Source organism: Anabas testudineus, chromosome 16, assembly GCF_900324465.2.
Source record: "Anabas testudineus chromosome 16, fAnaTes1.2, whole genome shotgun sequence".
Classification (NCBI taxonomy): Eukaryota; Metazoa; Chordata; class Actinopteri; order Anabantiformes; family Anabantidae; genus Anabas; species Anabas testudineus.
In genome coordinates this window covers 16,361,036-16,384,519 of record NC_046625.1, presented here as the reverse complement: position 1 = coordinate 16,384,519, position 23,484 = coordinate 16,361,036, and the positions used below count along the sequence as shown (strand labels likewise).

Here is a 23,484-nt window from a genome sequence, read left to right as displayed (position 1 = left end):
CATATTGTTGTTACAGTGTGGCTTACAGCAAAAATAACACTTTGCTCCTACCGCAGCCCCTCGACCTGGATGTAACCCCTACGCACAGCAAAAAAAAAAAGGGTATGAATAAGTCATAACAAATGGGAAGGGTAGGAAACACAAACTAATCTCATAGTACAGCTCTGGCACTGTGCTTAAATGCTCAACTGGTAAGTACAATGTGATACCCAGAGATACAACAAATTATTTTCCATAATTAATTCAATTAATCGACTGTATTAAATAGATGTTAATGTTTTAACTGTTAGCATATCCACATGCTTTGAGTACTTTTACTCAAAACAAACAACCTAAGCGTAACCCTGAACATCACAATGTGGTGCATATAAATAATTTACAATGGAGGAAACACAACAAAAAAAAACTTGTGTGAAACAAGAATATCTTTGTCTAAATATGTCCTTAAGATTCAGCGGACATGTGAATGAACGTGTCACCACACACGGCCCGTAAATCATGTCTACACCATTCAGTGCAACAAATTCAACTTAAACCCTAATTATAACTCGTATGTAGTGCAGTGTGTGAATAGCTAAGGGTCAATGTTAGGATAAACAATGGTCAGCAGTCTTATGCATGACAGCGAATGTGCCTGTGAAGGCCATTTTACTGAGCACACACACACACACATACAACACACACACTTTAAAGTATAGTGCACTTGTAGTAAAAGCAGTTACAATTACAAAAACATGACACACACGCAACCTGGAGACGGCCCAAGGATGGACGCATGCTGCACGCTGCACTGTTTGTGTTGCCTTTAGCGTGTTAGCCGTTTCGTTTGTTATCTCGTTAAGGTCGTAACAAACCTTGACAGAATATAAGTACTGTTTTAGTGGTTATTACGCTTGTACAACTTGTTCTCCATTCCTTTCACACCTCACTGAGTCTGAATTACAACCTGAACTCTGTGTATAATTTACAAATCCCTTCTTTTTTTCCCCTCATCTCTCCTTTACATCCTACCATCCTGTCTTTCTCCCTCCATCCACTGCCTTCTTCCTCTTTTGACTATTGGGTTCTGACATAGTTAGTGTTCCCCTACGTCTCGCTATTGGCAACTCTCTGTGTCACTGCCCAGTTGTTAATGCTGAGTAGCAGCCTTTTCACTGGAAGCATAGTGTTTGTCTAACTTGCCACAACTGGATTATGAAAGTTGGAAAAGTCTGCAACAAAGTTTGATGGCTTGGATGACAAGTCTTTTCCTGAGCAGCGTATATTAGACACCATGATTATAGTTTATCTTTTAGACCAGATAGAAAGTTTTCAATTAATGTAACCATAGAAATAAAAAAAGCATTTCATTCTTCTTTACTGTATAAGAATAAAAGATCCACTGTCCCAAGAGGCAAAATAGTCACTAGTAATAACGTGGACCCATGATTTCAGGTTTTGTCAAGGGTCTTGAGGATGAGTGCTTTAAATTCAACTACACCAGGGGTGTGCGTTATGAATCCTCCCCCAGCTAGCCTTGTTGTGATATAATCCTGCACTGCTTCCTCATGACAAATAGCACCATTTCTCCTCACTGCCTCAGAGCAGTCATCTCCTCAGACATCTGCATTCATTACCCTTGCAGGAACCAAGTCTTGGTGACTGAGCAAGAGAGGATAAAAAAGAACACTTCAGTTTTTATTGAGAGTGATGGCCATTATGTCTTCTAGATGATCAGGGTATATCGGGAGGCCACAGCTAAGTTTGACGTCGTGGACTATACTTTACTTTTTGTGTGGGCACTTTTAGGTCCCACATATGCTTATGGACTAGGCCAGCTGTCCGATCGACCAGTTTAAGCACCTGGCACTCCTCCATGGCTTTTAGGCAGGGGGTGTGCAGGCTTACACACTGTTCAAATTGGGTGGTGTTTTCTATAGTATGCTCCTAACAGCCAGTAAACATAGGTGGTAGAGCATATACCAAGTGTGAGTATATTGTAGGTTGTTCCTGTTATTTCATCCTCATGGGAGTAGCTATAATTAGTAATAGTGTGCTACTTGTGTCCAGGAAAAACCACAAATATTTGTACAGGGTTAGTCTATCACTCAGTCATCCAACCATTCACTCCCCTAGCTCCTCTCAGACAGGGGTCACAGACATTCTAATGTTATGACTGCAGTCTCAAGTTTAGTAGACTGACACAGCCTACTGATAAAGTGCCAAACAGACTGCAAATGGATGAATAGTAAACGTTACATCTTCTTTCTTTAGTAAAGTAAAAAAAAAAAAAAAAAACTTCATTACAAAGAGATGTGGCCTCTACAAATGCATGACACCTGTTCAAGTAACAGTCATAATTTACTATTATGCAAAACTGATGCAATGCAACAATAATCTTCACTGTTCTATTTCAAAAGTAATCATTAAATGTGGGGAATGTAAAAAAAAATGTGCAGCTTGGCTAAATTAAAAACAACATCCAATGTATAAAGCCAAAATCTGCCATGCAAGATTATTTTTAAGGAACATCTATTCCCACATCAACCATATATTCCGTCAGGTTTACTGAGGTCAATGCTGAACCCGAAATTAGTCAACATACAATAGTGTATTTCTACTTTGTAACTACAGACATTTAAGTTGTAAATTTGATGTGACTGTACTCATCTATTTACTTCGACTGTAAAAAATGAAAATAAAGAGGATTATGAATCAGCACAATACATTTATGATAGAGAATACCCTACCTGAGAGTCTGATCAAGGTTTTTCCAGCCTGGGCGTACTGCCAGCTGTGATTATCCAGCACTGCCATTGTAATCCAAAATCTGCAATAAACAGTCCCAACTGGTCTAGGCCTACACTACACCCTACTGAAGACTACAGTGGTCATCAACCTACCCGTTCTAGCTTTCTAACGGTACCATTGTTGTATGGAGAAAAGGCAACTAAACAACAGCTGTGCCATATACAGTACTGGCCAACGCCCTGCTACCCACTGAGTTGTAGAAAACCAGAGGCACCGCCAGCTCCTTTTTTTCCCTTCACCCACTGGCTTTTCTTTGCCATGTCCCCCCATGTCACTACCCCTCCCCAAAACAAGATTTAGTAACAACTGCTGATTTGCATTAAACTGTTTCTCCCTTCACTGTGTGCCTGGCGATCTACTCACAGGGAAAAAAGTTAAGCCAGTCAAACAGTTGTCGCTGGGGGATTTGTGGGTAAAACAGGCTTTAATAACGATAATGTAATCTGCTTGCTGACTAATACTTCAATCCTGCTGGTTACTATGAACTATTGCACTGCGACCAATGTAAATTTCTTATCATGATCTTATCATTTTTTACCTCGTTTATCTTGTAAGACATGCACTGAAACAATCCTATACTCCAGTACATTCATTTAATTTTCAACAAACAAAGAAGTCTGAAGTACTAAGTAAGTAAGTCTTGGGTTATTGACTAAAAAAATAAAGTGGAGTTAGGATGTAAAACTTATATCATACAAAATATGTATTGAAGGGGGTATGGACTAGTAATGAATTTATAATCAAGTGTAAAGCATCATATTTCATCCTTTAAAACATCTTGAAGTCAATAAACCTCAAACAACATGGTCATCTGTGCATAACATTCATGGAAATAGAATTATCTTAAGTGTTTCCCCTTTTATGAGTTTGGCTAAATTTGACCCTCATGCATATCGACTTTAATAAAAGTTGCTTGATTGGGAGCCGAAATCAGTTTGAAACAGAACAAAGAGCTCTTTTACTGTTTGCTCCACAAGAAAAATTAAGTTTCATGAATGACATCTCTCAAAGGAAAAAGTAAAAGGGAAATCATTATTTTTCCAAATTGTGAAGAAAGCTTTGATGAGCTCTAAAATTAAATTTTAAACCATTTTAAATGTTAAGAAGTCATGATCCAGCAACTAAAACTCCAGTGATTAGCATGCCTCTCCAGCTATGCTGCTTTAAACATACTATTTTAATATAAATGGACAGGCTGCATTTGACCTAAATCTACTGACAGAAGTCTAGCAACATGAACATAACATATACAATGATAAACATAAACAACTAAGTAGAGGGAACCCAGTGAAGCATATGAGAGATTTATTAACTTATTCATTATGGAAAATGATCCAATATTTGTGTTGCATGTGGAAATCATTCCCTTCAGTGATGTAAACCTCTCAAGTAGCTGCACCAGGACTCAGCAGAGTTGTGAAGGAGAGGCACCACTGCACAAAGTTAACAGCATATGTAACAGCAAGTAGTGGACATAAAATGACATGCACACACAACTAATGAGGTAATTAAAAACATGTGATCTCAAATTTGAGAGAAAAAGGACAGGAGGACAGACTTGCCCATGGTTATCTGAGCTGAGTAGGTCTAGTCCTAGGAGTCAGTGAGTATACAATTCACAAATCAGACAACATTGGTGAATATCAGAATCTTAGTGAAAACATGCTGAAGTGGGTTTTAAGAAGACATGTTCTTCGCCTTGTGAAAGTTCATTGACAGTAGCCTTTAGCTGCTGATTGTGAAGGGTTCACAAACCTTCAAGTGCCACTGTACATTTCTCATTTTTATACAGTCTTCACTCCACAGGACTACAAGACTAAATCGGACCACCTACCAACTCTGTTGGCTGCTTGATGTGATTCTGAAGTCAGTCGACCTTTCCTGTCTCTTAGAAAGCCCATGTAGTGGAAATGAAACAACATGGTCAGACCAGCCATGTTCAGCATCACAGACAAGTGACAATGAAATGACAAAACGGAGCCTCCAAAAGTGATGAACCCATTGGGTGTATATTTTAACTTGCAAAAAAAGTATATATCCCAGAGAGTGAGGTGTCAAAAAAGTTCTCAGACGTTTTTAGAAAGTAAATCAAATAGTTATATATTAAAATAAATGTAAGCTTAGAGCCAACTATGTTTCACTGGTGATGTTCATGCCTTGTCTCAGAGACTGAGAGTTGACAGCCTTCTCTTGTCTCTGTAAACTGAAAGCATGCTCTGCTTTGAGTACTCTATGTATAAGTAAGTGGGCCAGGTCAGATATCAGACTGATCCTGCTGGAATAAATAACTGAGAGGGATTGTCACCTCTCAGTGGGAGACAGGGGGTGGCGAAGTAGTCAGCTGTAATGAATATATGAGAGAGGGATGCAGTTCCCTAGTTACTTACTATAGCATCTGTGTTAAAACGACTTTATCCAACACTATTTTTACTCCTTACTTTAACTTACTGAGATATTATTTTAGCATTTACTATATCAATTTTAATTAATAGCAAACAAACTCACAAAAAGGACAGAAATATTCTTTTCTCCAAAACACTATGCCTTTTCACTGTTACTGCAGGAGAAAGAGAAAGGGAATCGAGAGTCGAGCAACCGTGAGAGAAGTACAGCATGAGTGTGAGACAGATCAGCGCTATAAAAAAAAAAGAATAAAAGCCCTTTTCAGCATCAAGCATCCATGTGCATCGGTCTGCTTGTAAGCCCACAACAGTATATAGTACGAGCTCACTGGGCAGCCAGCTGAGTCGTATCAACACATCAATGAAGTAGAGAGGAGGACGCTTTGTACGGCTCAGGGAACACCATTCATCGGTTTCTTCTAACCAAACTGTGCTCTGATTGTCCCAACACACAACAAAACCAAGCCAATAAACCACAGCAGACCAAATAACACTTGACAGGACGGGTGCAGAAGGCAAAGAGAGAGAGAGAAAGAGAGAGAGAGAGAGGAGGCTTCTGTGGTCCACTGTGTTACTAACCACCTCAGATAAAAAGAGGACAGAGGAGAGAAAGGGTAGAAAAAGAGAATGTGCTTGAAACAAACAGCCCATCAACTGTCCTCTATTCAGCTGAGGCAGTGGTGACTGAAGGCAAATGCAGTATGATATCCTATAGTAGGGTGAAGACGGGGAGAATAAGCCAGAGAGAGAAGATATCTTTGAATATCAAGCAAACAGATAATGCTAGAGAAAACTCTAATGCACTCAACTTTCTCTCTCTCAACACAGTGCGGGAGGGACACAGTATCTGATAAGTGTGTACCTGCGTGGTACAAAGCATGACTCTCCAATGCAGCTGCATTGTGATATTGAGATTATTTATTCCTACAAAACCCAGAAATAACAAAAACAGAAAAAAACAATTCAAGATTAACACGTGATTAACTTAAAAATCTGTCATTAACTAAGCTGGAAGCTGAATGTTAGATATACTGGACATTTCCTGGTGATAAAGTACAACATATCTGTAGTTTCTGTCTCCACAAATCTAACAAACAGGCCAAAACTATCATAACCAAATCCAGCTGTTTTAGTGAGACAATATGTGTGTGTGTCTGTGTGTGTGCACGCACACATGCACGCACCTGCAGGGCTTCCAGTTTGCTGAAAACAAGGTAGTTCCTGTTTACAAGCCTCAGAAGTGAGCGCCACATCCCAGAGGAAGACACAAAAACACAAAGAGAAGACACACACACATATATATATATACAGACCTTTGGCAGTTCTGGGTGCTATTGTGTTATTACACATGACTGTGTGTGTGTGTGTGGGGGTGAGAATGTAGATATCTAGCGAGAGGTGCTGGAGAACATAAGGGATGAATCACTTTCATCTCTCCTGTCATTCTCCCCTCATCTCTAGTGTCTTCTCCTCTTCCTATCTTCATCTGTTCCATTATCCAGCTCACTCTCCTCCTCTGCTCTATTCTTTCCTCCCCTGCCTTTTCATCACCCATCATATCCCTCTACCACTCCTATAAACTCCAGTCATTTCTAATCCTACCTTCCCTCTCCTCATTTCTGCTCTCTGCTTGGCTCCTCGTCTCTCTGTTCCTCTGTAAATAGATTTTCACTAGACTAGTCCTCAACAAAGCCCAATCTCCTGTTGAGTACATAGCACATGGGGAACTACAGGTAATGGCTCCATAGCTTCTATCCAAGCCAGTAGGCAGCTAGTAAGTCCCACCACCATCCACTGTTATTACACCCCTGCAAACAACTGGCTTAAGTAAACAGGGAGTGACAGGACTATCTGATGGGATATCTGACTTATATGCATGGGTACACATGTGTATGTGGGCACAAACACACTAGGAAGAGCAGAAAGTTCAATATTTCTTTCTGCCTTAACCAATATGACAGTGACGCCTTCCATGCCTAATGTAAAACATACATGTGGATGTACACGAAATAACATGTTGCTGGGTCGACTAAAAAAAAAAAAAAAAAACCTAAAGAAAATGAGCTGTGCTTACTGGTGGGAGTGTGTTTGCAACTTGGCAGTTGATTTACAACAGTGTTTCTGCAGAGGGAAATACTTCACACCAATTTAGACTGCTGAGCAGTTCCAAATCTAATCTCACCTAGTTATTTTCATATTTGTTCAGGTTCCCGAGTGCCTCTGAGAGGAGGGAGGCTGGAGCACTGAGAGAGACAAAGAATCAAATAAAGGTGAGAAACCTGAGAAGTAGGAACAAGCACAAAACGAGAGAAACAAACATCAGTTCAGACTGGTCTGTCTCTCCCAATTTAGGATTCTCTCTTCAAGCCATTTAATTGTAGGTCTTTTTATGACTTTGGGGCTTCAAGTTCAAGCAAACAACACAGAACCACATCAGACTCCACCCTGACTGCATATAGACAGCATATCATGTGCATGTGACTTTGTTTTAATCTGCACAATTTCCCTGTGTAAAAGACCCATAACGATGATGCATATAATAACACACAAATAAACAGCATGAGAAACAGCCAGAAAGCTAGAGAGGGACCTATAACACTGACTAACTCTCTGCACTCTTAGTCTCACACAGTAGGGGTCACTACACCCTCCCACAAGTTTTCATTGGCAGAACTAGAACCTATAGTGTCTATTACATCATCAACAATAGAAATATTTCAGAAGTGATTTATATTAGTCCAGTAAAAACACTATAATTTGAATTTAAAACATAGCATGTTGTATAAAAAATGTGATGAGTTGCAGTTTCTGACATTTCAGCTTTTCTATTACTCAACAAACACACCTGCTATTTTTATTTTCAATCATAAATTTAATCCTCAGTACCTTGCGCTGCATATTTACGTGAGAACACAGACGACTCATTAATCACACAGTCACATCTTACATGCATCAACAGCAGAGGGAAAATTAAGGCTCAACATTTGGTTTGTGTAGCTGACAATTAGTATTTGTGTAGTGCATCTGCTTTGAGAATCAGGATTCTTAATGTGAGGCTACAACTTCTTCTCTTACAACAGTATAAGAAGCAAATAACAGAACTCTAATCAAAATTTCCTGACCTTCACATTCCCATCCTGCAGCTGCAGGTGAATACATATTAATGAGCTGCTCAGTTATACACATTTTTCCATTTTTCTATCACGGTCAAGAGGCTCATCTCTCACAGGCAGCCCAAAGGAGGGTTCAGTGTCAATGGGAAGAAGAGGGAAAAATGAATTACTGTCTCACTCTAAGCACCCAGAATGCATTCAAAGGTAGAAGGCAAGAATAACAAACTGCTTGTATAGTATAAAATGGTACTGGCACTGACATGGGATGTTTTAATTGGCCTAAAACATATTATGTGGAAACAATGTATCAGGAGGCATGAACTGTTTACCCTTATAAATAAGTCGAATTACTTGTGTATTCAACTACTTCCATTACAAGTTACCAGCCATAATTATTCATGGAACCAAACATTTTGTTCTTGTTTCAAACTTTTTGAGCTTACAACAGGCACATCCCAGTAAAAACAGGACCCATTTGACCACAATCCACAAGCCTGGATACTGATACTGATACCTGGATACTAAGGAAAACTTCTATGTCAGATCCACCACTTAAATTAACACCTAACTGATCAAATGAGAACAAAATTAACAAGGCGATTATTCATTCAATCTTAGGGTGAAGAAGTGACAAAGTCTGATTCTTCACCTCAAACTTCCTCATCAAAAAGACTATTATATATTTTAATGAACTGTTTTCTTGTCCCTTGAAGTACGAATACTGTAAAATAGGAGAAATAAAGCAAATAATACCAAATTCTGTAATCTCTTGGTTTGTTCTCTGTCACAAACAAAAAAAAGTGAAGCTCGGACTTATTCTAGATGATATGGTCTGAAGCATTTTCCTCAGTACACCCTCCATGTAAACACAAACTTATACATGAGGAGAGAAGCGAGACCACATGACTCACATGCGTTCATTGGCTGGCAGACCAAAAATAGAGAGATGTGATGTCGAGAAGAAGCTCTAAGTATAGAGTTAAGAGGAGCACAATGCCGCCATTGGACGATAGATTATTTACATATAAATACAGGGAAAGGAAGTAAATACAACCACATCAGCAAACAAATCTCATCAAATTAAACTTACCATTTAACCTATTCAATATCCCGTTCTGACAAATATTAATGTTAAGTATTTATATCATACTTACAAGAACCAGCAGACAAGATCTGGATGGACATGTCTTCAGCATGTCACTGCTCCCTCTGCACTAAAAAGCAGCCAACTAACCAATAAAGCAGGCGACATGACGGCACAGGAGGGTTTCCATCCACAAAAGAGCTTCCAAAGGATGAGAGAAGGTAGAATCTACACTGTTTACTCCCTGCGTTCTTCTCCATCATCAACACGTGTCATCTTTTGTCAGTGGCATTCATTCTCAAATTAACAGTATTGCTAATAACAAAATTATTGAATAAAAAATGGGGGAGAAAGTATTATTTCCCCTCCATGTAATATATTTCTATTTTCCATCTGTGATGTCACAGTCTATATTCTACATTTTATAGTTTTCTAACCTCAACACGAGCTAAATCGTTACTCTATTTTCACAGATCACACGTGACAAGCCTATCACGCAAGCTGACACCATGCTCTTGTGACTGAGCAAATGAAAGGCATTCTAGTAGATTTTCTTTTGCATCAATTAGCATTGATCCTGCAGCACCATCACCAAAAACTGCAAATGCATCCGTAGGAAGAGCATAGAGAGGGCATTATGGTGATATTTGCCTGTCCCCGGAGCAGCCAAGCATCCTTTATATGCATTGAATCAAGACGCAAGCAGCACACACACACTCCACACACACACACAGCAACCCCCGCCCCACCCATCATGTTTAGTCCCTCCCAAGTTGGACAGCAAAAGCAAGGGACTGGCTGATGCATGGGGCAGAGGTGGATGGCGATTGGTGGGATGATAGAGTGTAAGCTTGATTTCCTATGCTTCAGTGCTCTCCAGGAAAAGACAAGGGTCGGAGGGGGAGAGAGGGAGAGAGAGAGAGAGAGAGAGAGAGAAAGAGAGAAAGAGAGAGAGAGGACAAAGATGATGATGATGTGGGAAATGGGAATGATATGAGGGTTGGAGGGGGAGGGGGAAAAGAGAACAGAGGTGTGAAGAGAGAGAGAGAGATGGAGAGGGCACAGAGGTTGACAATGAGGGAAATAAAACTGGTCCCCGGTATTTTACCCAAATGCTGTCCCTGTCATCCACAACATATTTTTAAATATAAGTAAAGATGATGGAACTGAAACAGAGGAACACAGTGGGCTGAAGACGTACACCTGCTTACCACATATGGAGCCATTTAACATACAGCATAAGGGTGTATTTCTATATTTAATTTGTGTGTTTGTATATGGAGCAGAGTACAGCTTTGCATTGTGATGAGGAAAATCGTTACTAGTAAATCTGATCAGCAAGTTGATGGTGCTAACAAATAATTGAACACATTTGTCAGTGCACGTACTTTATGTCTTACTCTGTCTAGGGCCTTATTCTAAATCATGTGTCTAATCATAGTTTCCTCAGAGATTTCTGTCTCTCCTCTTCCCACACACAAACACACACACTCGCAAGACTCTGAATAAGCAGGACAACATGACAAGTACCAATCACAGAAGCAGTGTTGTATGTTCAGAATAGTGATATGAATAACTACCGAAATTCCTATAAAGCAACCATTGAAGGCTATAACATGACTAGGGCTAGATATTGCTTTGCATTTTCATGCATTTCATTTAACTGTAACTTAGTAGTTAATTTACACTACCCTCCAAAAGTATTGGAACAGTGAGGTCAGTTCTGTAATGTATCCTGTAGACTGAAAGTCTGGAAAGCATCACAATAAGAATGCAAAGGTTTGGTGATGTCAATGGGTCACAGCGGTGATGCAGTTATTGCAAGCAAAAGATTTGCAACTAAATAGTAAGTCTTATTCACTTTAATATGTTTTAAGTCTATCTGTTCCAATACTTTTGCTCACACGAAAAAAAGAAGGGTTAGGTGCCATCTTCCAAGTTGTGTATCGGATCCAGATGTTAACACCTGGAAATAAAAGCTGAAATAAAAGTTAATATTTCGTATCAGAACATCTTTTGATATAAAACCCAAACGTTTTCAGTCTAGAGTAAAAATAAAGGAACTGCCCTCACTGTTCCAATACTTTTGGATGGGAGGGTATGCCTATGAATGACCATTGCAGAGATGAATCATTACATGCATAAACATTACAAAAGTGACAGAGAAAATAAATACAATTTATCAGATTATTCTGATTCCATCACCATAATTATTGATATACTTATTAATAATACCAATAAAGCTTGATGCTAAGACTATTATTCAGCTATACAGAAGTTAAAAAGAAGTAGATCAAGAATTTAACTGATGTTTTTTAAAAAGTTTTTTTCCACCAACACCTTTGTGGAGTTGACTCTCTTGTTATATGCAGCCACAGGAAATATCACTTGGTCAAACAGATATTATGTTGATATCCTGTGACAGCAGGATGGTAGCTGTGCTCTTTCTAAAACCAACACAGCCAGTGTTCTACAGCACGATACAGTTAAGACCGTCTGCACAATCGCCGACATCTCCCCACATGTCTGTACACAAGGGATGATGCTAATTACAAATGAAGCTATTTGAAAAAGTGTAACAATCTATCAATTCTTGAGTATAATGAGACAAAGTAAGAGAGAGAGAAAGGGATGCAGCAAAAGAGAGATACAAATCAGAAAATATGAGAAAAAAAGAGTAAACAAAATGCACTGAAACGCACACAAACCACATCCACAAACACACACTGCATAGAGTTTAGTCTTCCCCACCCTGGCCTCTGCAGGGGAGAATAAAAAACTAAAATCCAATGAACTCCAGATAAAACCACTTCCTCTGTTGCTTAGAAGTGTGTGTGTGTACGAATGAGTGAGCATGCCTGCCTGCTAGTCTACCCGCAGTGCATATGGTTAGCGTTCAAAGCCCAATTCAATAGGAACCACACAGTGAGCTCAGTATGAGCAGAGATGAGAGATTGAGTTCATAGCTAAATTAAACTGAACAGAAACATATGGAGGAGAGGAAGAGAAGAGACAAGCAAATTACTTCTTTGTGTCTCTTTCTCCTATTTGCCCATTTGTGTTCAAATATGTTTTGAATGCATTGTGTATAATGCTGTATAATTCGCCATACTATGCACGCTAAATATTATTAATGTTGCAAGAGATCAGAATCATCCCAACTTAATATGAGGCTGGCTACTATGGCAGCAGATTATCTTGGACTGGGGAGAAGTCCAACTATTTACACTAAGTATGCTTAGTCTCTAAATCCACATACACACCAACAGAGATTTTGGGACACTTGCAATTTTCTGATTAAGTGTCTTTATAAAATATATCCAGACAGTGGGCACTTTCCATTGTCCCCAGTTTTAGGTATGGTATTTAACTATAAATATTTTCTTAGTCAGGTTACAGATTTTGTATAGTAATGCATCCTCCTGTTAACCCACTACAGAAATGTAATACCAAATTAAAAAGTAAGCTAGAACCTAGAGTATTTTTGTATGGAAAATATCTATGCTTAGATGTAGGACATGTCTAAGCCCCTGTGTGGCACTATGTGACATGAGCAGTACAGATGAGTGCTGACAGTTCAGACAGGGGAAAAAGGGTTGACGTCTGTACAAAGGTTGAGGTTGACACAGGGCTGAGTTTAGGGGTGTACAGACATCAATCATGTTAGTTGGTAAGAGACAAAAATCATAAAAGCTAAACTACATTAAAATCCTTTTTAGACAAAACGCCCAGAAAATGTGTGCATACGTTTGAATGTTTGGTCAGCCTTACCAATAGTGGTAGACTGATCCACTAACACAGGTCCTTCATACACATATATAAGAGGACTGCTGTGGCCTATACAGCGCAGTCAATGTTCAGAATGTGCTATAACAGCAAAACAGTAACTAAATATTTCAATCTTGATTTTTCCAAGATCAAAAATTGCACATTACAACAACAAAATGATTCAGACAAAGCTAAATCAGCACCTAAAGCTACAATAAGAACCCTCAAGCTGAAATATATGAAATTCTCTAATTGGTTAAAAAGGTGTGGTTGCTAAAAAAATGCTTAACTGCCAACAGTGATGTTCAATGTGCCTGGGTCACAGGAGGATTGGGAGCATAACATATTAAAAAAGGTAACTTATATTCAATCAAATGATAATTTGTTAATTTTCTCAGAGTAATTAAAAATGAGCAATAAACGATCGGCCATAACTGACCAGTACAACCTAATTAGCCCTGTTCCACTGTGAGCAGCTCATGAATTTCTGCCTGATTCCAACTAAATTTACAAAAACCTCGCAGGGATAAAGTTCAAGGGTTTTTGGCTAGAGGGCCCTCGCACAGGATTTGCCTGGCATGGCCCAATCAATTCCCATTAATGCTCATTCAGAATTTGGCAACTGAGGCTAAGGCTGAAAACAGTCTTGCAAAATGTTCATCCCTTGATGACCCAATTAGAAGAGATCCAGTCAAAATGACATCAAACACATGGGGCTCAGAGAGCTAAATGGAACACAATCTACTAGTAATTGTTGAGAGATCACAACAGTTGTGTTTCATCCATCCTTGCATGTCAGTCAAGTTTTGAAGTGTTTTGATATAAATCAGCTTTTTTCGTGGAAAAGTTCCAAACTTACTTTGTCGCTTACAACACATTTTAGTCCAAGACAGATTAAACTGTATAATCTATAGGCAGGGAACCAGACCCACACTCAGTTGGGATTATCTGTTTGCATTGCCTAATGTGGCCAAATAACTGCCCCATTTCCACCCCAAAACAACTCATCCTGGACAGAGTGACTTGGTGTATTTTTAGTGTGCATATCCTGGGGGTATTATGTGAACCCACGAGGTCATGGTTGGAGGCTGATGCCACAGAAGAACTTGAATGTAATGGGATTCGACACAGTCGAGCTTGGATGGAACATAATATTTTACTTAAAGTGCACATGGTACTTTGTGTTCTTGATGTTTGAGCTCTGTCTCCTCACTGACACACAAGCATACATAGCATTAGAACCCCTTTTCGTAAACACTGACTGGCAGGACACAGAGACACAGACATTCAGCTCTGTGTGGAAATTCTTGAATGGTTCCCCTTGACTGTGTGACAAACACCCAGACCTACCTGAGGTTTGACCTGGGCCATCCAGTTTGGATTCACATTTTGGAAGAGGGCAATCTAAAAGGAAAACAGAAATGAAAAGAAAATTTAGAAAGACTAAAAAAAAGGGATAGGCCTGTTCTATGACCCATTGGTGTCAGACGTCAGAGCTTTGAGATTACAGAGTACAAATGAGAGACTTTGTGGAGAGTATCTGCATAGAAATGCAGAGACAGATGCATATGCACATATGCACACACACACACAGTATATGTGCAATGCCATGCATGTGTAAATGCACAGTCCAATTGAGTTGTACACTCAACGTCTGTATAGATGGAGACGACTGATCCTTTTCTGCACTTTCTTTTTCTCTTCTTTTACCCCCGGCTCTCACACACCGTCATAAACATATTTCCTCAGACGCACACACACCAACAAATGAATGACTCTCTGCACACCAGTGGACAAGCGAATAAATAATTTAAAGATACCCCGAACAGTAGCGATCTCTAAAGCTCAACAGATTATCTTAAAGGAGATGAAATGTTAGGAGAATCCAGCCAGACTTGTGCTTGGTATTCTAAGCTTTCAGCTTTAGAGCCCAAACAAAACTGGGTCCTGCCTGAACGGCAGCGTTGGAACCAGTGATGCCAGTTTCTACAACGTGATTGATTCAAGGTGGATTCATTCATTGCAATCGATTCATCATCCACACAGCCACTCATTATACATATTTCATTTAGGGCTAAATTAATCAGGCATGACTGCATTTCTTTTCCTTATTTATCTTAAAATAAACAAACTGTGTCAAACTGTGAGTGAGTGTGTTCCAACTCTGGAAATAAGTTATTATTATAGCCTGACTCTAGAGATTCACTTCATTTTTTATTTGGACTGCACTGTATCTTGTATCTGGCAGCAGACTGACAAACTTTCTTTCTGGGTCACTCATCAGTAGGGCACTATAGTGGCATGAAATAACAGCGAGGAGAGGCAGGGAGTGAGGGAGTGGGGCAGTTCAGCTCTTAATTTGTCCTGGCTGTCTTTCTGAAAAGAACTGCCTGGCATATGCTGCTGCCTAGTGAGGATTACAGTGAGCACCTGTTCAAGCACTGTATGTTTCATTTTATACTGTACAGCGCGGTGTGGATAAAGTGGTCCAGTGAAGAGCGCTCATTCTCTAACAGAACTTCTGAGGCCCCACGTGCAGTATGTCCAGCACATATTGGATTTTTAGGAGAACTGAGAAGTCCACGAAAGAGGTAGAGTGTATGCTTAGATACACTGAAACACCTTTCCACTGCTTAATCATCTTTACAGTCCAGTAGATGGGATAGACAGCGACTTGATACTGTTTGGAGAAATGACGGTGAGAATGCCAGGCAGGGATTAGGTGGAGACATGGCCAGATGGACAGGAGGGAGTCAGCGAAGGAAAGAAGGCAAAATAATCTTCTACCAAACAGGATGAAAGAGAGAGACTACTAGGAGACAAGTGATGGAGCTTTCACTTGAAGCTGTAAGAAATGTAAAAAGGAAACAATAACTATTAACAATTCTCCTAAATCTCCTCATTTGAACTTCATCTACACTGAGAGGGTAAAGACAGGAGACAAGAGACATCAACTGTTTCTAATGGGAAAAAATTATCTAGATTGCCTCTTTAGGAAGGATGCTTCACAAGAATGTTTAATGAGGAACAGAAGAAAATGACATTCCTCAGAAGGACATGAAATTGCACATTTCGTTTTAAATGTTCCTCTTACAGCATTTAAGTGGGAAATATCACTTTCATTTTCATTTCTTCTCCAAACATTCAGCATTGAATTGGCAGTAAACTCTAGCCCTATGTGTGAATGTGCAGCAGCAACAAAATAAACAAACCCTTAAAACATTAACAGGTACATTCTCAATAGAAAGGGATGTTAAGATCCTTGACCTATTTTATCCAAAGCCAGAGAGGCCAAGCGGCAGTTTAGCCTCCCTAAGCCAGAGGAGCACTGGGCTGGCACTGTTCACGCGACAGGGATCAGAGCCTGCTGCTGTCTTCAAAGCAAGAGGGAATGTTACAGCGAACGTGTGTGTGTGTGTGTGTGTGTGTTTGAAAGATAGACTACACAGTTCCTGTTGGACAGACTGAGCACAGCTGTTGACAGAAGACAAGCAGTCTCTGGCAGTGCACAAGCTCACAGATGTATGCAAACACACAATGTGGGCTGAGCTTTGATTTTAACAAAGCTGAGACCATTCAACGCTCTGCTGGGTCCTTTTTACCATAGTAACTGAGCGTGGACCCTGAAACTGTAGTAAAAGGCCAAAAGTTTAAAAGTAGTGGAGAACTCAAGGAGAGGTCTAGTGATGAAGGACTGCCTCGCTCACTAGCTTTCATGAATGAAAGAAATTAAATAAACATATCCTAACACTTGACTTCATGACACTGCACCACTCTCTCAAAAAGGAAGTTCTCAGAAACACCATCTGTGTCTCAGAAGTCAATGTGGGGGGTGGAGTGGCATGGCCTTGTGAGTGCATGACTGCTTTTTCAAAGTGCTAGTCTTGGAAAAAAAAAAGGGGGGGGGGGGCACAAAGCATTGTAAGAGGCTTGCAACTTCAAATAGCAGATCCAGATGCTTCCTCAGTTTAAGTTGTTGGGAATGAGAGGAGACAGGAGAAGGACTGTGAGCGATGCAGAGGTTTGAATCATCTGCTGCAGGGGCAAAAGGAGAAAAGCTGCAGAAGGAAGAATAAGGGAAACATCTCTCTTGCTCCAAAATCCATCATGATGCTGTAAAAATGCTCCAATTGTGTGAGTTAGTTGTAAAAACAGTCAAATCTATGCAGAAGAAGGTCACTTAAGATGCGTTTCCTTTAACACACTGATACCTCTCTTTGTTAGCATGCCAGTCTAATCTGATAACCTTTATTTCAACATCTCATTTACGAAAAGTTAGAAGAGGACGGAGACATGCATTATTGTGGGAATCACAATCAGAGGAGCATACACATATTACATAACAAGATCCTTATTGGAATTCATGACAACCGTGAGCAGGAGCAAGGTATGAGGTAATGATGGGAGGCTGTGTGGGAGACGAGTGGAGGAGGCGATGAAAGAAAATGACAAAGGATAGAAGGAGTGGGAGTCCGCAGTTGACTGATAGAGGTTTCTCTCTTATCAGATGGGGGATTTGCAGGAGATGCGCAGACCAGCCCACAGCCTATTTTTTATGGCCCACAATTCTCCTTTGCCTCCATCTCTGGTTCATTCACGACATCCCTTCATCCCCGTATTCCTTACTTCCATGGCCCCAGGCAATCTGGGTGGTGGGATGTAGTGATTTATATCTCTGTGCATGTGTGTGCATCATGTATATGTGTGCATGTGTGAGCTGATGAAGTGGCCTGACCAGCTACAGTTAGCTACAAATACATGATCAACGGATTCCAACCATGATGACTGGGAATGATTTTTCCACCAATATTAACTAATATATTTTTAGATTATATTATTAATGGATGGGAAATAGCATACAGAAATAAAGGCAGATAGCATAAATCACATCACACGCATACTGTAAATTTAAGAAGCATATTTTTCACTAATTGTCTCAAATGTATTTTCCAGAGTATCCAAAATAAATTTGAAACAAACACAAATATACCTCCATGTTTTCTTGTGTCTGGTCCCTTCCTGAGTGTCTGTAAAGTGACCTCTGGCATAGATGCACATGACATTTTACAGCAATCAATAATTTGACGAGGGGGGGAAGGTACATGTCCATAAAGTGTGTTACAACACCCCCGAAAAGGTCGAGAGACACTGATGAGATCAATCAGCATGATCTGGCTGTAAAACTGGTGACGGTCTCGCTTTGCTACCTTCTGGCTTGTCTTCTCCATAAAGTCTCCAATAAACACTAAAAGGGGAGCAGGCTATAACAAGCATCCCGACATCTGGTCCTTATTGGGAACATACTGTAGGATCTTTATATCAGTAAAATGGAGAAGAAACATGGAAATGATCAACATTGTAATTTTGCTAATTGTGTCTTAGTCATGTGGCCATTTGCTTTTCATAATTTGAAGACCAACATTAGCTTTGTTTGTTTGGAAATTAAGGCACATCCACACCATTTGTGGAACATGTTACTCCTTACACTGACTGACTTACTGTATGTCTGGAACTAAAATTGGTTTGTAATATTCAATCTAGTGGGTTTGCAGTGGTCACTGCATTAAGTTTTGATTGCCAACTTAATTTGAGGGAATAAATGTATTTGCATCCATTATTTACAAAAAGCACGCAATTTATTATAAGTGTGCAATAGTGAAAATAATGGGAACAAACCCATATAACTGGAAAATATTAAGGATCTGCTAAAAAGACAAAATACCTTCTGAGCCTGATTTTAGTTTACCTTTCCAACATCCTTCCACTTTGCCATGCAAGTCATCATTATTTTATCTTTTCACGAACATACTTGTCATCTCTTTCTACTTAAGCTGAATAAGTGAGACAGCCAACTGTGCATGCGGGCCCAGGCCATTTAGCAGTGCAGGCCATGCCAATGTAAGCTTATAGTCTTTAAATCTGACCAACTGCCAATTAGGCTGCCCTGGATGCAACCATAAGGTTCAAGATTCATGGAGAGCGGAGTAGCCTACATTTTGCAGGGTGTGCTCCACCCAAACCTCAGCTCTATAATTTGATGAGGGAAATCTTGTTTGTCCCTCTGTGTCCTCTCTTTCTGGATCTCACTCTCTCCCTCTACTATATATTTTCATTTACTTCCCTGACTCTACGTCTCTGTCTTAACTCTGTCCTTCCCTCAGTACGCACTTGTCTTTTCTTCTCCATTCACCCCTTTTTCTATCAGTATTATTTACCGCACGTTATATACTCTAGGATGCATACAGCAGCCTGCTAAAACCGTCTTCCTTATCTACAGGATTATATAAGATTTCTGCTTGAGTATGCAAGATAACATTAGGTCATTATGCTTTCATCGACTGTGACTGTGCTAGAAGAAAATTAAAAATCGCTCCTCAGTAATTCGGCTCTCATTACAGCCTGCACTGGCACTGGTCACCGGGTTCACTTTGAACTGGAGGGTAACGGCTCACTGCATTGTCTTTACAGACACTGCCGGTTATGATATAATGACTTGTTTTTGCCTTAAATTCAAGGCGCATTGAATAGCAAGCTATTAAATACAGCATGCACAAAGAGCTGAACAAACATGATTGTTTTTAGTAGTTTAGTGAGTTTTTTAACGGACCAATTCGCTGTCATTGTAAGCATCATTTGAAGAGGGGGTTTCCAACATGTCTCCGCAACACAGGGTCTTAATTATTCTCTACAGAAATGCAATGATAGAGCAGATGCATCACTCACTCCTCTTTATCAATTATTCTCTTGGTACCAAAACAAAATCTATTATTTAACACTGCTTAGTACAAATCAACTCATACATGCAGTTGAAATCCTTTCATTCAGTGGAAAGTAGATTCTAGCAACAAACATAAGCCCATGTTCCATGGGTATTATGCCTGATGTCCACTGTCTTATAACCAGCATAGTCATGACTGGGGATCCAGCTCTTATGCAAGTTGTTTTGACAGTTACTTAATCTTATTCCAGCATACAGTACATCCAGTTGCTTTTATATCAATTGAGTTTCAAAGTGCAGCTCTGTACAATAATGCTATTTGTACAGGCAGGGTAATTTCATTACCTGTCACCCAAGAGACTTTTTATGAATTAATACATGGTAAAAATATACCATCATGCACATGCTGTTTAGAGTTTTGCCGAGCTGGCTGTCTCCATAATGCCCCGATACTTTGACAGTGGTTAATCTACAGATGTAACGTATCACTTAATTTAAGTTCATTTGAGGTAACAGCTCTGGCATGAAGAATAAGACAGACACAGTAGCTCAGCTTTGCTAAATATTACTGCACATTAAGGCAATATGAAGAAGAAGATTCTGTGTGGTGTCCAACATTTGGTTTTCTAGCTGAGCCTGTGAAACAAGTCAATTATTGCCTGTTTTTTCTAAATTCATCAGCATATAAAAATACTTATTTGTCATGTATTCAAAATTGGTGAAAAGTGAAGCCAGAAAAAAGCTGATGCCAAGAGTAGATCACAGTTCTGAATGTATCTGCTGCAAATTATTATTTAATCCAAAATTTAATACAGTACATGACACATAACGTCTGATATGGTAAAATAGAAACATTTGATTTATTATAGGTGTTCATATCAATTCTTTCACTCATAGCTACAATTTAGAGAGACGTGGGTATGAATTACAATGACACTCGTCTACTTCCTACATATAAAAAAAAAACAAAATATATGACATAAATATTACCAAATACATTCCGACACGTTTTGCACCTGTATTTATAAGTAATTTACCTTGATTACAAATTATTTAATACTGCAGTTTCACAGGGGGACATGCTGCCTGAGCTTTGCATGAGCTTTCGGCAATCAGCAGTTGGTGGGCTGTGATGCCTCACTTTGAAGAATGCTTGATTAAAGTCCAACTCTTCAAACCAAAGGTATAGCCAAAGTACTATTATGAATAATGTTAGGAACAGAATTGGAAACTAATTTTTAGTTTAACAGTCAACTGACTGTGCTGTTTATATGATATATGGCTAATAAACAACTAAAAATAGATATGGGGAGTGTTATTGTATTCCCATGTTTTAAATTTTGGTTTTACAAATGCTTGCTATACTGCACACCTAACAGGCGGATAAGGGTTTAAAAACCATTTGAATATTTCTCATCTTTGACCAGTTCCAAAATTGACCGGATTTGATTGTTAATCACGGTATGAGCAACTTGGGAGAGTGACTCAGCGACTAAGCTGTGATCCACAGCAACAGTGTGGGACTCAGAGATGGAGCTCCATCTGCTCGCTGAAAATAATCAAGTCCAAAGGAACATCAAGTATTCAAGGGCCGACGCTTAAATTATTTATTCAGGTGAAGAAATTCAAAACTAGTGCAGGATCAAAAGCTACAACTTTGAAACATGTGGTGGCTTTGATGGAAAACTCAGCTTGATCGCTCCAACCAGCCAGACACCTTTGTCACTGAAGACTCACATTTGGTTTTTCAGCCCAGTCAGAAAGTCTATCTTTCCCTAAGCCAGTCCTCTAAGCCAGTCACCTGGCACCAGGTCTTGTTCAGTAGAAGAATCTACCAATAATAATAATAATAATAATAATACACACTTACACATATGTGAAGCCTCAGAAACAAAGTGCTTAGCATCTGCTACATTAAGCACAGTGTTTCAACAGGAACTAAGCTGGCAGCAATTAGGAAGCCTGCTGTAGAGACTACAGGATACAGGATGGACATTGCTACTGGTCCTGCACAGTCAAACTCAAAGAAATATTGTCATAAATAGTATGCAGGGATGAAAGAAAGACAGATTGCAGATAAATGTATATGTGTGTATATGTGACTTATACTTAAAACAGTGAGTGATACAAAACATAACATGAAGAAATACAACTGATGAACAAAAAGATCAATGAAAGGAAGGACTCAATGGAAGATGGCAGATAAACAGAAATAGATTAAAGCTGAAGGTAATACTGTATGTTTGAATGCATTACATGAAGAAATGAGGAAAGGTTTTCAAGTTTACTTAATTCAGTCCAATTAGGAGCAAATTAACTACGAAGAATTGAAAGATTCATTAACATATACATCTTGTATGCTGTTCGTCTGCCCACTTTGGTGTGTCAACAGAATGACGTTAAAGATAAAACATGAATTAAACATGATGACTGGGATCTAATCTCAAACAGACACATACACACTATTCCACTTTGTTCAGTTAGCATTTAGTGCTGTTCTCCCACAAACTTTCTCTTCATAATAGCCTCTTATAAAAGTTTCCTGAGGGCCGTAACCTATTTCTGTCTCCATCATGAATACTGTATGAACTGCATTCGCCGCTATATAAATATCCAAGCAGTCCAACATCACCGTGAGCCAACTTTCCAGCCTGATACAACACAGCTATAGGAAAATACATTGGCAGGCATCCAACCGACCGTAAGAGAGGCTCTACCGTTTGAATACAATCCATTTTGACAACATTCCTCGCCATCTGACTGGCAGAGGTGATTTGTAAAAGAAAGACTGTGGTGTGCAGACCGTTTTAGATGAAGTATATGTGTGAGTATGCACATGCAATCACGTGTCTGCTGCATTTAATTATTCATACGCATTTATGGGTAGATGTGTGCACATGCCATGCCCTGTGTATGCTCATGCACGTGTCCAGTCCGTGGACATGAGGTGAATAGCAGACCCAAAGGCACCAGGTGTCACCGAGAGAAACAGCTGAGAGGGAGAAAGACAGCTGCTTTTTGGGGTGTATATCAGAGGTGGTCTGGGGGTGGTCTTTACCAACACTGGACGTTTGCTTTAAGATGCGCCTTGTAAAAGTTGTAAAAGCGCTCTCTGGCTTCCTAATGGCTGTGTTAGATTGCATTGAAAAGGTTCTTTTATGTTAGACCGAGAAGCTCGACTGTGGGTTCATTTTTAGGTCAGTATATTGAATCTCTTTTTTACCATTCAGTGTTCTACACTCTCAGAAAAGCCAAAATAAAACACATCTGAATGAGGTAAACCTAAGATAATACTCATTATCACAGGAAAACGCAGCACTGGGTACACTGCATAAGTACTACAGAGTCAGTGTGACTGAAGTGTTAACAAATGAGCCATTAGTGAGCTCTTATAGTTGTACTAGGTGAGACAGTGTTTCCTCTAAGGTCCATCACCACAGAGTGCATGACAAAACCCCCAGGTGTTACACATAACAGCAGTCCCCCTGCTCTCCATAACATTGTTTACGTTTGGATGCAGAGTGGTAAGGCAGGCATGTCTGCCCTTATTTGTTATGATGATGCCATCCTATCAGACAGGCCCTGTGCGTAGAGTGCATCCTCTTTCCC

The 23,484-nt window shown here is 39.6% G+C and overlaps 1 protein-coding gene across 4 annotated transcripts in view; it reads right to left on the bottom strand.

Moving 5' to 3' along the window:
* The window catches only part of triob (trio Rho guanine nucleotide exchange factor b), an 84,331-nt gene that overhangs the window by 60,078 nt on the left and 769 nt on the right, over positions 1–23,484 (bottom strand). For 2 of the 4 annotated variants that reach the window (XM_026371229.1, XM_026371231.1), the window contains exon 2: positions 14,508–14,561. The exons of 1 other annotated variant lie outside the window; for it this stretch is intronic. In XM_026371229.1, the coding sequence (XP_026227014.1) occupies positions 14,508–14,561 (54 nt within the window). Of the gene's footprint in view, positions 1–2,729; positions 2,833–14,507; positions 14,562–23,484 lie in introns of those variants that run through there. One more of the 4 variants, XM_026371232.1, reaches the window with a different exon arrangement.